The 16,315-nt window shown below is 51.4% G+C and overlaps 1 protein-coding gene across 1 annotated transcript; it reads left to right on the top strand.

Annotated features, from left to right (window-relative positions):
- Nucleotides 1-432: 432 nt before the first annotated feature.
- Nucleotides 433-7,485, top strand: LOC119327525 (very-long-chain 3-oxoacyl-CoA reductase 1-like). Its single transcript, XM_037600625.1, has 4 exons — nt 433-828; nt 953-1,241; nt 6,789-6,858; nt 6,982-7,485. Exons 1-4 carry the CDS (start codon nt 477-479, stop codon nt 7,285-7,287), a joined length of 1,017 nt encoding a protein of 338 aa, XP_037456522.1. The 5' UTR covers nt 433-476; the 3' UTR covers nt 7,288-7,485.
- The last annotated feature ends 8,830 nt before the right edge of the window (nt 7,486-16,315 follow it).

Raw genomic sequence — 16,315 nt, 5'->3', positions numbered from 1 at the left:
GATTATGAGCAATGAGACGTGCTACGCATAACTGGCTGATCTTTTGAAAAGTGACCGGCCGTTTGATGTATGAAGTTTTCTCTTTCCTTTGTTGATGCAGAAACATCTTTAGCTTGGGGCTGTCAACGTCACCATTGCAACAAAAGCCTTGTTGCAATTGCAAAGGGACCATCTTTGGCTTGTGGCTAGAGGTTGCCCCCTAGACTCGAATATGGCTATTACCAACTGGTTAGACGCACAACTCGAATCAACGCCGTCCCCTAGACTTCAGATCAAAATCAGTTCCGGCGGCCACCGAGGCGGTCGACGCGGCGTGATCCATCGGGTGATACTAAGTGGTTATGGATAACAAGTTTAAAAAAAAGTTATGGATAACAAATCTGCCTATTTAATGCGGGAACCTCGAGCGCTTAGCACACGCAGTGAGCCAGCGACACGTCCACGGCGCGCGCGACACACTGTGGAGAGACAGAGAGATGATGTGCGGCGACGCTCTCTTCCGGCAGGAGCCATGGTTCATCTCCCTGGCCACTATCGGCGCTCTGTACTCAGCAGCCGTGGTGTTCCGCCTCCTTCCACACCTCGCCCTCCTCCTGCGCCGGCCGACGGACCTCCGCCACCGCTACGGGGCATGGGCCGTCGTCACCGGTCCAACGTCCGGCATCGGCGAATCCTTGGCACTGGAGCTCGCGCGCAGGGGCCTCAACCTCGTCCTCGTCGGCCGCGACCCCGCCAAGCTCCAGGACATCTCCGAGACCATCTCCAAGACCCGCGCCGTGCAGACCAAGACCGTGGTGTTCGACCTCTCGCTCGTCGCCACACCTCAAGGTAAATAAAACTGGCTAGGACGAACCGACACGCAGTGAACGCAAGCGACCTTGTGAAACAAAATGGAGCTGACTGTTACCGTCTACTTCACCTTGTATGAACTGATGCTGGTTATATTTGGCAGGGGACGAGGCGATGCGGCGGCTCCAGGAGACCGTGGAGGGGCTGGACGTGGGGCTGCTGGTGAACAACGCCGGGGTTGCCAAGCCATGTGCGGTGTACCTGCACGAGATGGACGTGGAGGCGTGGGTGCGGATGATACGGGTGAACTTGTGGACGCTGACGCAGGTGACCGCGGCGGTGCTGCCGGGGATGGTGCAGCGGGGCAGGGGCGCCGTCGTCAACATCGGCTCCGGGTCGTCGGAGGCCATCCCCTCCTTCCCACTCTACTCCGTCTACGCCGCTTCCAAACGGTATCCAAAAACACTAGACATATCTGGGATTCTGGTGTAGGTGGTTGGTCATCATGCTATTAATTTGCACTTCTCTCTCGCGGTGCCCATGCACCTTTTACCTCTCTCTTGTTAGAAAAATTAGGTTCTTGGAGCTAAACAGCCTACCCTCTATTCCTCTGCCTTATCGGTGGTGCCGCTCACAATGCATATTGAGGTTAGAGGGTGGGACTTTATATAGACTCCAAGTTCCAGATATTTCGATCTGTTTCCAGTTAGGACTCGTGACTTGTCAAACCAACCACAATAATTAACAATCAGTTATCAAGTCCAAAAACTGTTAATCAATAAGGTCCCATACACGCATGTGTGAGTCATGCGCCGAGTTTGAAATCAAAATCAAACTCACAGGCTTTAACAATCCATAAAGCCAATCCTACGGACAACCTAGCATTCCGCTTTATACTGTTCCCGGGTATAATTCCTGTGTATTCATATACACTGTGTTCCAATATAGCCTTACCGGCTTCCTTAAGTATATTTTCTTAAGTACAATTTCACATCAAGTATTACCGGTTATTTCCATGAATACTTCCACACCGAGGCTTTTTATTCCGGGAGTATAACAATGTAGTGGACATATAAAATATTACAAGACACAAATTCCTACATCTCCCACTTGGCTGAAAATATTTTATCCAACAAAGTGAATTCCCATGCTATTAACATGGCCAAAAGATAATTCCTTCCCTCAATGCATTCACGTTGCATGTATAAACTTTGTGACTTTTGGAGTCATATTATCACAAAGTAACAGGTTATGATGCTCTTCCATGACCATAATTATATTAAAATATTTCCCTTACCTCATGCATTCCTTTAATGCTTAAATTGCATCAAAGTATTCATCTTTCATACAGAAAGAACATTCAAACCCTGTTTCCTTTATACATTATGAACACCTACAAAATAAAATATTAAAACATAACATAACAAATTGATTACCTTTAATGGAGATCCTCTTGCGAACAAACAACATCAATATATCCATACATGCAGCTGAAGATTGTGACCATCAAAGTACAATAGATAATCCATGATTCCTTGACATTACCCCATAGGCATTTCCTATGATTCCAACAATCTTTCCAGGATTCACCTTGCACTTGCTAATAATCCCAGCAAGTGTGAGTTATTATGCTAATCAAAATAGCAATAGTTTCAGTGGCATGGCTAAGGTCAGGTCATTATTCTTTCTTTTTCCTCTTGAGTTCAAACATAATTCCTCACAGAGTATAATTCCCATTATCAAAGGTTTCAGACAGGTTTGCACTTTTCCATAGAAAAACATTCTCTATGATTTCCACTTCCAAAAAAAGGAAGCATCAGACATACCTTTCATAAGAAAGTTTGAGGATAACCAAGTTTTCACTTCCATCAATGTGATATTTATAAACAAAAAAAACATAGTTAGCACATATAGTAGTAACACAAAACACTTCATGCTAATCTTTGTATATGATTGTCTTCCATATTAAGAAAACCATATGACCTGATATACCATTGATGTGATGCTTGTAACAAGATCCTGAATTAATATATATTCAGTTATCAAACCTTGTCCTCATTCCCACTTTCTCTAAATTCCAGAGAAGCTACAACTCCCACGGGAGAATGACTTTCCACAAAGTATAATCATTTCTTTGTGTAAAGGATTTTTAATATCAAGACTAGAATTGTAATTTCCATTGAGCATGTTGCTTTAAACTTCCAGTAAATAAATCCATTTACTACCGATAGGCTTGTGGTTGTTTGGTAAAGTAACAAGTTCCCAAACTTGTATTCTTCCTCATTGAGTTTATTCCTTCCGACAATGCTTCCACCCGTAGCTTGCATTGATGGAAAATTTAAGCCTTTTAAAAAGACTTTAATTATTCCTCTAAAAATTCAGAGTCACTTCCCCAAATAACATACGATAATTATCCAGACTCGATATTCCAGTTATTTCCTCCCACTTATCCTAAGCATGTTAGTGTCAGGAGTTTCACTTGTAGTTTCCTTTGGGGTCAAAATTATATTCTAGTATGATTGCCAATAGTTCCACCATTATCCATAAAAATATCAACTCCCACTTTCCACCAGTTTTCCTTTTCCAGAGCAAAAAAAAAAAAAAAACCCTTGATCCACTAGAATAACAATTAACAATTTCCTGGTGTGTGCTTTGCAGTAATTGATAATTTTCTTCCAAAATTAAATACTTCCTTCCAGTCAAAGATATTCAATTCCTCCACTCAATTGTGAAGTATACATTATATGACAATGGGGAATGTAGTTCCATGCTCTTTACATATTAAATTGATATATTCCTGAAGTGTACTTCCCCCACCAATCAGTTGTTAAGACTTTGATATACTTTAATTAACTGATTTTCCACTTCAGTACAACATGTGAACAGCACAACAAAACCTTCTGACTTGTATAATGAAAAGGCAAACATGTAACCATATAAAGTGCAATCATCGATGAGTAAAATGAAATAAACAATCAGGCCTAGTGGGAGTGACCAAAAAAAAATACCATAAGTATATATATAAACGATGTGAAGTTTCTTTATCTCTTTCCACCTTAAGAAAAGGCGTGCAAGTCAAATACCCATTATATAGGTGCTTCCGAAACCAAATTCCTCCCACTAAAACTTTGAACTCCGGAATTAGTAAGCCACTCAATTCCGTTCCATTATATGTGACCAAGTCGTCCATAACAAAAATAATAAATTCCAAGCATGTGTTCCCATTATCAACATTCCTCTCCACGGAGTTATCTTCCCCGAATAACAATTTGGGTTGCTAACTTCCAATGGACCATCAAGAAAGAATAGACCATCATGTGAAATTCGGTAATGCACTAATTTTATCATTGAGCAATATTTCCACTCTTCCTTTTCCAAATAGTATTTCCTTTTAAACAATGGGTTCCAAGATAGAACCATAAATTAAATCCCTTCACATTGAAGTTGCATATAGTGTTTCCTATAACAATAATATTCTTCCTCCACCAAGGAGTTCCATGGTAAAATTTCCAATTCCAAAGTGTATAAGATTTAGCAGCATTGACAAACCACACAATGTATATAATTTCCTTTGGTATTGTTAGCAAGTCAATAAAATTGCTATTGTATTCCAGCAATGTAATACATAGAAGCTTAAATTCACAATCCAACTATTTGAAAAAGCAGCGGCAAATTCATATTTAATGCAAGTATTAGCAATGTGCATACCGTTAAGTGAGAGCAAACTTCCTTAATTTTCCACGGAGTGGTTCCCATCTTCCATCATAAATAAGTGATTGTCATAATAGACACTGTTTGAATTCCTGCTCATGCAAGATTAGTATAATAGTGTATCCATCAATAATAATTTTCCTCCACAAAACGGAGTTTGAGGTCATAATTTCCAATTCCAAGTTTATTGACTTTGGAATTTCCTTGGAATTGTTTGCATGAAAGTATATGATATATGAAAAATCCAGTGCATACAGATTATAGACATACCTTCCACTTTGCCTAATTGCATTGGAAAAAAATACTATATCTTCCTCTTCAAGGTGTAACCAATAATATTTAGGAAAATCCTTCCCTCGGAGAGTTTCTATCTTCCTCCATAGAGCAAATAATGTCCCATATCGCAATGAAGTTAAATTGAAAATTCAATTCTTTCAATAAATTCTGCATAGAGTTAACCAATATATATCCAGCAAAATGTATTCCCAGCAGATGCCTATTCCAAATTGCACTAATTATCCATGCAATTTGTACACTATGTTTTTCAACAAGAATAGAATCCATAAATATTATTGATCACTTTACGAGAGTATTGTCTAAAAATATATTCCAAATTGCACGTAATTTTCCACATAGTCTGTGTCCTCTCATATTCAGGAACGAAAGAACCATACGATGATCATGACATAAGTAGCCATTTTATATCCACAATAATGGCATTTAAATTTTGGTCTTTTCCGGTTAGTTTTCTCAATCCGTAGATATCGGCAAAGAAATCCCAATTCCTCATGCAAGTAGTACTAGAAGTAGGAGCAAGGCGCCTATAGCTGACTCAATTAGTCAATTCGTCTGAACATCCAAGTAGTACTGTACCTGCAACAGCAACAAATACGCTTCCGACTTGTTCCGCAGTGGCGAGAGATTTCCTGCACTCTCCTTCCTCAATTTGAGTGGTGGATCACGTGCGCGTAACAAATTCAGGACATCAAGAAAATTTCTCCGGTCCTTCCAAGATCCAAGTGCTTGATGTTTGGCAACAAAATTACTTAGCCAGCGAAAAGTAATCTACTACTCTTCCTCCGTGATCAACATGAATTAGTATACTACTAGAACACCTCAGATAGAGACACAGAGACAACCGATCCAGAATAAGGACTAGTGCTACGAATACTGCTAGTCTTCCGATGCATGTTCTTCCAAAAACTGAATTAATAACTAGCAGAACCAGTTTTCAGATCCGGTGAAGCCTTGGGCAACTTGATGCGTGCTCGCATGGGGCTCAACACATCGCAACATGGGGCATCGGCAGATGCAGCGGGATGGGCGAGCTCGTCTGTCGGAGTGAGGATTCCTGGAAGCTGCGGCAGGGGCGGCGAGCGAGGTCGTGGAAGAACATGGTGCAGCGGGAGGACGTCCGTTTCCATGAGATCGCCAGGACATGGTAGTAGGCGCCGGTTCTCCACGAGGACGGCCAGATCGATGAGCGAGAGGGCGAGCTAGTCCGGCGGCGAAGGTGCAGATCAAATCGATCTGGAGCGACTTGTGTGTGGGGCCATATGAATCGATTTGTAGCGAGTTGTATCACGAAGCACACAACAGATCGGGTCGGCAGAGTACGCAGCGGAATTGATCATGGATCGATCGAGTTGCCGACGATGACGTTAACCCTAACCGGCTCGGATGCCAATGTTAGAAAAATTAGGTTTTTGGAGCTAAACAGCCTACCCTCTATTCCTTTGCCTTATCGGTGGTGCCGCTCATAATGCATATTGAGGCTAGAGGGTGAGACCTTATATAGACTCCAAATTCCAGATATTTCGATTTGTTTCCAGTTAGGACTCGTGACTTGTCAAACCAACCACAATAATTAACAGCCAGTTACCAAGTCCAAAAATTGTTAATCAATAAGGTCCCATACACGCATGTGTGAGTCATGCGCCGAGTTTGAAATCAAAATCAAACTCACAGGCTTTAACAATCCATAGAGCCAATTCTACGGACAACCTGGCATTCCGCTCTATACTGTTTCCGGGTATAATTTCTGTGTATTCATATACACTGTGTTCCAGTATAACCGTACCGGCTTCCTTAAGTATATTTTCTTAAGTACAATTCCACATCAAGTATTACCGGTTATTTCCATGAATACTTCCACACCGAGGTTTTTTATTCCGGGAGTATAACAATGTAGTGGACATATAAAATATTACAAGACACAAATTCCTACATCTCTCTGGATTTTCTGAGATAAATATATACTAGTACATCACACAGGATTTAAATTTCAGGTATGTTGCTCAGTTCTCCAGGAGCCTTTACGTTGAGTACAGAAGCAAAGGGATCGACGTGCAATGCCAGGTGAGTGTGCAAACGTCCAGCATTTCGCCCAAGACCATCACGCTGAAAGAAAAATGCGTGGAGACCAACTTTCTTGTTCCTACATTTCATACCATATCATTTTATTAATTTTACAACCAACAGGCCCCGCTTTTCGTGGAGACGAAGATGACGTGGAGAGCCGGGAAACGCGGCAAGCAAGGCCCGTTGTCGCGGCTGGTCATGCCGACGTCGGACGCGTACGCGCGACCGGCGGCGCGCTGGATCGGGCACGGCCCGCTGTGCATGCCCAACCTGGGCCACCGGCTCCAGTGGTACCTCTGCCGCGTCGCGCCGGACCGGTTCCTCGACGCGCTCCGCCTGCGCGAGAACCTGCGGCAGAGGGCCGTCTTCCAGCGGCTCAGGTCGCCGAGGGCGCCGTCGCACGCCAACGGCGGCAAGCAGAGCTAGGCTTGGCCCTGAGCGCGTGCATACGGCGTGGCCGAAAGAACCAGCTATGATATGATATAGTACTATGTATTATCTGTACTGTATCTCTGAACCGCGGTTTGGTTTAAATCTCTGCCGTCGATGCATATGCGTCCACGGGTGCTACCTGTATATCTTCGTCAAAGACAAGCTCAAAATAAAATGCATTGTGCAGTCAGATATGCCTTCGCCAGTTGAATAAAATGCCGTAGAGCGGAGTGCATTCAAAAAAAAAAAGAAGCTCAAAATGAGAAAAGAAAATGACAAATAGATTTGTTAGAAAACAATTGTGGCAACTTCTATAACGCCCGAATATGGGAGGCCCTATTTGGCGCTTCAGGCGCCAAATCACCGCGCTAGCGCTCAGTAACTGATACAGACTCTAAGCGGGCTGCAGCCCATTAGCTGGTTCGCTCCCTCTGCCGTTGACACCTCACTCACTCGCCAACAACTAATGGTTCAGAATACCCCTAAAAAAACTAATGGTTCAGAAAAAATTTATTTCTTATGGTTTAAAAAATACATACAATTCTAAAATTAATCTCTATTCCTAATGGACGAGTTGGTTGAATAGTCCCTCCACTTTTGACTGGTTTTTTTCGTCGGTTTTTTTTCATCTCCCTTCTCACCATCCGACCGGTTTACTTTTTCTCCACTATTTTCTTATAAACAAACACTTTCCTATTGTACAAAAAGAGACAGGTCCTAACTTTCCTAACTTATCCAAATCAAGTGATCCATATCATCAATGCAATTTTCTAGAGGAAACAAATAACAAATTTTAAGAAAACAAATTTAAGAAAAATAAATCAATTTACTAATACTCCTGCATCACGATGGAATCAGAACTTTCCTATAATACTCCTACATCGCTTCTCGTGGCTCCAGTTCCACGAATAGGAAATTCCCAGCAGCTTCGACCCCTTTCACACACGACCATGGCGCCGCTGCCCATCGCCGCCATGCCACACGCGAGGGGGCTCTGCCAGTCGGACCTGGCCGCCTCGCTCCCTTGCGCCCGTGTGCCGGGGAGCGACACCTCGCGACGCAGACCGCTGGCCGCCGCGTGCGCCGGGCACGTCTTAGCCGGGAGCAAAGGTATCGGGGCCGGGGGCCACCGCGCGCACTATGCGCTAGCCGTGCCTCCAGTGGGCCGGTCCATCCAAGGTCGCTGTCTCGTCGGGGGCAATGTGCGGGTGCGGGCGTCACGGGTCGCCGTCGTCGTGGACGGTGAGCGTGCGGAGGCTGCCGCTTACGTGTGCAGGCCGGGCGTCGAGCCGCATCGACGTCGTTGAAGTCAACGATAGCGGCAGGTGCTAGGGGCCTCCTCCGCCGCATGATGCGGCTGTGCTGCGGAGAGCCGGGCCGAGGGCCACTCGTAGGAGCAGCGCGTTGTGGCTGTAGTCTCCACCACGACGGGAGGACTGGTGCTACTGCATGCCTCTTCCACCAGGATATTAGAGCAACTCCAACGGGGCGACCCAAACAGACGCACGCTTTGTCCGCTTTTTGTCCGTTTGGGCGCATTTTAAAATGGGTCGGCTTGACCGCCCAACGGGGAGCCGACCCAAATGTGGCAGCGTGAAAAAAATAAGTTGCACGGAATAAACATAATTAAACATAAAAGTGGCCGGTCAAACGCCGGCCAAAGTCCACCTACATCTAATAAACATTAAATAAAAACATTAAAAAAGTCTGTGCCCGCCTGCTGCCGCCCCGCACGCTGCCCTAGACGTCGTCGGCCTTGCCCTTGCCCTTGCCCTCGACGTCGCCGTCGTCGGTGAGGTCGATGAAGACCGAAGCAGGGCCAGCCCACCCGAACGCCGCCTGGTACACTGCCAGGACAGCCTCCTCCGGCGTCTGCTAGGGCGGCGGTACTGCGGCAAGCCGCGCGCGCTCCTCCTCCTCCTCCTCCTCGAGCCGGAGCGCCTCCGCGTCGCGTTGGAGCATGGCCTCGTAGCGCATCTGCTCCTCGCCGTCGCCCTGCTCCTGGCGGAGCCAGTGCTCCTTTCATCGCTCGAGGTGGGACGCCTCTTCCTCCGGCGTCGCGGCGAAGTAGACGGGAGGCGCGCTCACCCACTCGTGGTACTGGCCCGTCCATGAGTAGGCCTCCTCCGGCCAAGTGGGTGGAGGTGGGGAGCGCTTACGCGACGGCTCCGGCTCCGGCTCCGGCTTGGGCTGTACGGGCGGTGACGACGGAGGCGGCGACACGAAGAGCGGGGTGTGGACGGAGTCCCCCGCCGCCGACAGGGCAAGGGCTTGCTCCAGCCCATCCCAGTGCGCGTCCTCCTCGATGCGGCTAGCCTCCAGCGCGTGCTGCAGGGCCTCCTCGAGGGCGGCTTGGTACTCCGCCTCCGCCTTCATGTCCTCCGGCTCTACCTCCGGGGGCGGCATGGGAACGGCGGTGGGACGACGTCGACACCCGAGCACCGTTGCTCCTCGTGTTCGAGGGCGAACCAAACCTCCCAGTTAGGAGAGTCGGCGGCGTACTCGGGCAGCCCATGTTGCTCCGATGTGAGCAGCGCGCGACACCAGCGCACCTTATCGTCGTGCGCCCGCTGGGTCCGCGGAACCGCCGGCACCGGGATCCGGTTTGGATCCAAATGCCAATGGTGCGGCAGCGTCACGTCGGGGTAGGGGAGGGGCTGCCTGTACTCCCAGTGCCACCACGCTTGGTGCACCGGGATGTGCAGGCGCCGGCGTCCAGGGCGGAAACACGCCGGCGGTGAAGGGGGAGGGGGAGGGGGAGCACGGGATGACGAGGCGCCGGGGGTGCCCTTCCCCTTGCCATTGCTTTTGCCGAAGAGGCCCATGGTGCGCGCTAGGGTTTGCGGTCGCCGGCGAGGAAGCAAAGGAAGTGGTGGGGGGCCAGATGTGGACGGGAGAAGTGGATGAGGCCGACCCCGCCACACGCGTGGTTAAAAAAGGACGCGCGCACTGGCTGACGCATAGGCTCGCTGTCGGTGGTCGTCATAAATAAGACGAACGGTGGCGGTTGGGTGGCCGCCAGGTGGGGACACGGCGGACGGCAAGGAGACGCGCCGCGCGTCCGCGCTGACGCATTCCAGGTGCAATTTTGGGCCGGAAATGGGTCGGCGCGGACGCAGGACGGACACAATTTGAGTTTGGGTCGATGCGTTGGGCCGCCACTTGTCCGCGCCGACCCAAACAGACGCGGGCGGACGAAATGGGTCGCCCCATTGGAGTTGCTCTTGTTGGAACCTAGAGCACCGACGAGGCCTAGATCACTATCGCGAGGAGAACCAGAGGTAGACGAAGACACGGGAGTTTTTGTGCTGCGCACAGTCTGCAGCTTTTCTCATTAATCTCCAGATTATTTGTACATCAACTAAGGAACAGAAAAACCTCCACGCTGCCGAGCCTACCGGACGTGCCATCCCACGTCGCCCGTCATGTGCGAGGTGAGTGCGGGCCGAGTCCTACGCTGCATGCCATCCCATGCGCTCACAACAGCCGCACTAATCTAGCTAGCTACTAACTGAAAACAAAGACAGCTTCTGCGTGTACATGCACAAGAGACAGAGCCGGTTATTGAGCTAACTGAAAAACAAACTATCCTAACGAGCAAAGGATTACAAGCTCAACAATTCACCCCCTAATCCTTATGCCCAGAGACCACCTTAACGACGCCGAGCTTCTGTCTCAGCTCAATGAACTTGATTCTACCCAGCGCCTTGGTGAGAACATCGGCAAGCTGTCCGTCAGTGCCAACATGGTCGACATCCACCTTGCCATCTTCAATGCATTCACGAATGAAATGATATCCTATGTCAATGTGCTTACTTCTTTCGTGATGCACTGGGTTCTTGCTGAGCTCGATCGCCGACTTGTTGTCGACGCGCAGCTTCGCCGTCGTTGGCGCGTCGCCAGTGAGCTCACCAAGGAGCCTGCACAGCCACACACCCTGGCATGCTGCGGATGCCGCCGCCATGTACTCAGCTTCGCAAGACGAGATGGCGATGACCTTTTGCTTCTGAGATATCCACGTGATCGCGCTGGAGTCGAGGAAGAATACCACACCAGTCGTGCTCCGACGATCATCAACGTTGCCGGCGTGATCACTGTCGCTGTAGCCGATCACCTCCGGCGCTGAATTACTTCCCCGCTTGTAGCAGGAACCGTACTCCAAGGTCCCGCTAACATAACGGAGAATCTGCTTCACCGCATTCCAATGCGTTTCTGCAGGCGCCTCCAGATACCTGCTGACGATGCCGACGGTGTAGGTGATGTCGGGTCGAGTGTTGCAGAGGTATCGAAGGCTGCCGACCACGCTTCTGAACCGTGTGGCATCCACGGCGTCGCCGGCGCCAGTCTTGGACAGCTGGAGACGATTCTGCATCGGAGTGTCGCTAGCGTTGCACCCCCTCATCCCAGCAGCTTCGAGGATCTTCATGGCGTAGGCGCTCTGACAGAGAGTGATCTCTCCGTCTTTCTGACGTACCTCGATTCCAAGATAATAGCTCAGGAGTCCGAGATCGCTCATGTCGAACACACTGCGCATCTTCTCCTTGAACGCCTTGATGTCGTCGATGCTGCCGCCGGTGATGATCAGATCGTCCACGTACACGCCGACCAGCAGTGTCCCCGCGCCGGTGCTCCTCCTGTACACCGCATGCTCGAGGGGGCTGCGCTCGAAATCGAGCGACGCGAGCGATGCGTCAAGCTTGGCGTACCACGCTCGGGGCGCCTGTTTCAGGCCGTACAGGGCCTTCCGAAGACGCAGTACCTTTCCCTCCTTGCCGGCAATGACGAAACCCGGCGGCTGGTGCACGTAGACCTCCTCGATCAGGTCACCGTTCAAGAACGCCGACTTGACGTCCATGTGATGGACTTGCCACCCTTGCCACGCCGCCAAAGCCAGCAACAGCCGTACTGTTTCCATGCGCGGCACCGGCGCGAACACTTCATCGTAGTCCACGCCCTGCCGCTGCGAGTAGCCCTTTGCCACCAAGCGCGCCTTGTGCTTCACAATCTTGCCGGCGGCATCCCGCTTGACCTTGAAGACCCATTTGAGCCCTATCGCACGGTGCCCGGGCGAGAGCGCGGCGAGCTCCCAGGTCTTGTTCTCGCGGATCACGACCAGCTCGGCGTCCATGGCGCGCATCGAACACGCCTCCTCCAACGCTTCATCCACCCCAGCTGGCTCTTCAGCAGCAATGAGACAGAGACCAACTTGGTCTTCTCTCGCTGCTTCCACCTCGGCCAGTACATGTGTCATCTTGCGGTAGCGCGTTGGCGTATGGTCGAGGTCGTGCCGTTCTCAGTCGTCACTGGGCGGCGTAGCCCAGCCGTCGTCATCTGGGACTGGAGAACGCGCTGGCGTTGTTGGTGTAGGCGGACAGCCCCTCGGTGCGGAAGAGCTCGATGAAGAGGATGCCGTGGATGACCCGTCTGAGCTCGACAAGGCAGACTGCACATCGACGCTCTGTTCGTCGCTGTAGACGACCACAAAGTGTTCGTCCATGGGGGTCGCTGCAGCGCCTGGGGCCGGCGTCCAGTCCCACTTCCTCCGTTCTTCAAAAACAACATCGCGCGTGACGTGCACCTTGTTCGTGGCTGGATCAAACACCCTATACGCCTTGGCTCCTTCAGCGTACCCGATGAAAATCATCGGCGTCGAGCGATCGACCAGTTTATCGATGCCGGGGCCGATCCGCTTGACATGTGCGGTGCACCCGAAGGTGCGCAGGTGATGAACCGCCGGCTTCTTCTTGTGCCATGCTTCATACGGCGTCTGCCCGTCGACGCTGCGCGTGGGGGATCGATTGAGCAGGTACACCGCGGTCTTGACCGCGTCGCCCCAGAACATGGCGGGCACGGCCACGCTCTTGAGCAGACACCGCGCCATCTCCACCACGGTCTGGTTGCGCTTCTCGACCATGCCGTTTTGCTGCGGCGTGTATGGCGCGGTGGTGCAGTGCTTGATCCCTCCATCCTCGCAGTACAGACGGAATTCAGTGGAGTTGAACTCGCCGCCCCGATCAGAGCGGAAAGCCATGAGCCGGCGTCCAGATTCAGCCTCTGCAAGGGCCTTGATCTTCTTGAAACGTTGAAATGCCTCGTCTTTGGATTTGATCACCTCCAGCCACATGTAACGTGAGTGATCATCAACAACCAGCAGGAAATACCGATTACCTCCGGTCGTCGCCGGCTTGATCGGACCGCAGAGGTCCGTGTGGACGAGCTCGAGCGCGTGCTCCGCGCGGTACGCCGAGGCCTGCGGGAACAGGAGCTGGTGTTGCTTCCCCAGTGCGCATCCATCGCAGTACTGGTCGACGCGGTCGACGAGGGGGACGCCGTTTACCATCTCCAGGCGCGCGAGATCGCGCAGCGCCCTGAAGTTCAGATGGCCATAGCACGAGTGCCACAGCCACGCCGTATCGTCGCCGCTCGCCAGCAGGCACACCGGCTTCGTCAGTGCCAGCGAGAGGACGTAGAGCCGACCGGCGTTGCGCAGCACGCAAGCGAGGAGCCGCCCGTCCAGATTCTGGAGGCGAAGGGCCCCGTCGTGGATCACCGTCTCGCAGCTGAGCTCATCCATCTGACCAATGCTCAAAATATTGCTGCACAGACGTGGTATGTAATATACCTCGGAGAGCGTCAGATGTTCACCGCTGCGACACTCGAAGAGGATCGTTCCTCTCCCCTCGATCTGCACACTGGACCCGTCACCGAGCTTCACAGTCCCCCGCGCTCCCACGTCGAGCTCGGAGAAGATATCGCGGCGTCCGGACATGTGGTTGCTTGCCCTGGTGTCCAAATACCAGGAGGTGTCGCAGTTGCCGCCTTCCTGTGCAGCGCGTGCCTGGGAGCGTTCTTCGTTGAGAAGAACCCGCTCAACTGGGCGCTCGGTGGTGACAGTGAGCGCGGTGACCGTGGCGAGCAGAAGTGCCGCCTCGTCGTCCTGGTTGCCCGCGACCACAAGGTTCGCCTGATCCTTGCGTTCACGACGCGGCTCGGTGCAGTGCTTCGAGAAATGCCCAGGTTTGTTGCAGTTGTAGCACTTCACCTGAGACATGTCGCGTTCCCCGTTTGGCGCGCCGTCGCGGCTGCCGTTTCCGCCGCCGCCCTGACCGCCGCCCCGACGAGGCTTGCCGCGACGACGATTCGAGCCGCCGCCTTGTCCACCGGACCCGCCTGGCCCGCCGGAGCCACCATGGCCGCCACTTTGGCTGCCGCCCTGGCCTTGGACGCGTTGGTTCTTGCGCGCGTTCCACTGCGCCTCTGTCATCAGGAGCTGGGGCCCGCTGCCTCGACCTTGATCGTTGGTGAGATAGCGCTCCTCCACGGAGCACAGACAGCCGACGAGCTCCTCAACTGAGAGCGTGTTGAGGTCGAGCATCGTCTCGATGGCGAGGGCGATCTGCATGTAGCGAGGCGGGACGACATGTAGGAACTTCTGTACCACTCTCACCTCGTCCATGGTGTCGCCGAGCGAGCGCAGATTGTTGACGAGCGAGGTGATCCGCATGCCGAACGCATCGAGCGTCTCGCCGTCGCGGAACGTGATCCTCTCGAACTCGGAGCGCAGCCGTTGCGCCGTGGCCTCTCGCACGCGCGCGACTCCCATCCGCACGGTTTTGATCGTATCCCATGCCTCCTTCGCGGTCTTCTTCACCACGATCGTGCCCACCATCTCCGGCGGAATGAATCGCAGGATGGCCGCCAGCGCCAACTTGTCGTTGGGGACGCTCGACGGGTTTCCTTCCACCCCGTCCCACATCTAGTTTGCCTCCATGTTGATCTGTATCAGCATAGACCACTCGAAGTAGTTTGTCGGCGTGAGCATCGGCCACACCGTGGTGCCGCTCGGGACGAGGCGCTCCTGGACCGTGCACTCGTGGACGACGACCTCCTTGCCGTACCGGCGGGTGCGACTGCGACCGCGGCTACGACCGCGGTCGGGGGTCGGCGAGCGCGCGCCACCGCTGCCGCTGCCGTCGCCCTGGTGGGCTGCAGTGCGCGCCGCTGCCGAGTTCGTCGGAGAGGTCGAGCCGGCCATGGTCACCGAGGAACAACGCGGCTCTGATACCACTTGTTGGAACCTAGAGCACCGACGAGGCCTAGATCACTATCGCGAGGAGAACCAGAGGTAGACGAAGACACGGGAGTTTTTGTGCTGCGCACAGTCTGCAGCTTTTCTCATTAATCTCCGGATTATTTGTACATCAACTAAGGAACAGAAAAACCTCCACGCTGCCGAGCCTACCGGACGTGCCATCCCACGTCGCCCTTCATGCGCGAGGTGAGTGCGGAACGAGTCCTACGCTGCATGCCATCCCATGCGCTCACAACGGCCGCACTAATCTAGCTAGCTACTAACTGAAAACAAAGACAGCTTCTGCGTGTACATGCACACGAGACAGAGCCGGTTATTGAGCTAACTGAAAAACAAACTATCCTAACAAGCAAAGGATTACAAGCTCAACAGCTCTTATTGCTGCAGTGATGGCGAGCGGCATCGGCCGGTAGTACCAGCCCCAATGATGGATGGACCAGGAGAGACATTGAAGCCGTCGGCACATAGTACAATCAGCTGATGAACTCTCCACGGAGCTCAGTAGAGCATCTCCAGTAGCATGTGTATATTTGGATGTCTATATATTCATATAGACAATGATCTAAAAAGATTCCCTCATATACACATTCAGTTTTGCATCAGAAATTCTATATACATGGACCATGACAGATGGGCCGTCGCTGGGGAGAGGAAGAAATCATGACTGCAGCTGAGTTTAGACAACGCCTTCACATTGTCCAGGCATGGACATTGTCGAGGCCGATTTAGAGGATGTGTATATTTGGATGATCATATAGACAAACTGTTGGATGCCTGTTTTGGGCTCACGTCGTGGAAAACGAGTATAGACATTCATATAGACAAGCTATTGGAGATGCTCAAGAGTAAAAAAGCTCTCCCTCTCCTGCCGGCTTGCATCTCAATTATTTATTTTTGCTGCTCGCTGTTCTACGTATCAATGCAGTCACA

This window comes from Triticum dicoccoides, chromosome 7A (assembly GCF_002162155.2).
Source record: "Triticum dicoccoides isolate Atlit2015 ecotype Zavitan chromosome 7A, WEW_v2.0, whole genome shotgun sequence".
Taxonomy (NCBI): Eukaryota; Viridiplantae; Streptophyta; class Magnoliopsida; order Poales; family Poaceae; genus Triticum; species Triticum dicoccoides.
This window is presented reverse-complemented; position numbering and strand designations above follow the sequence as displayed.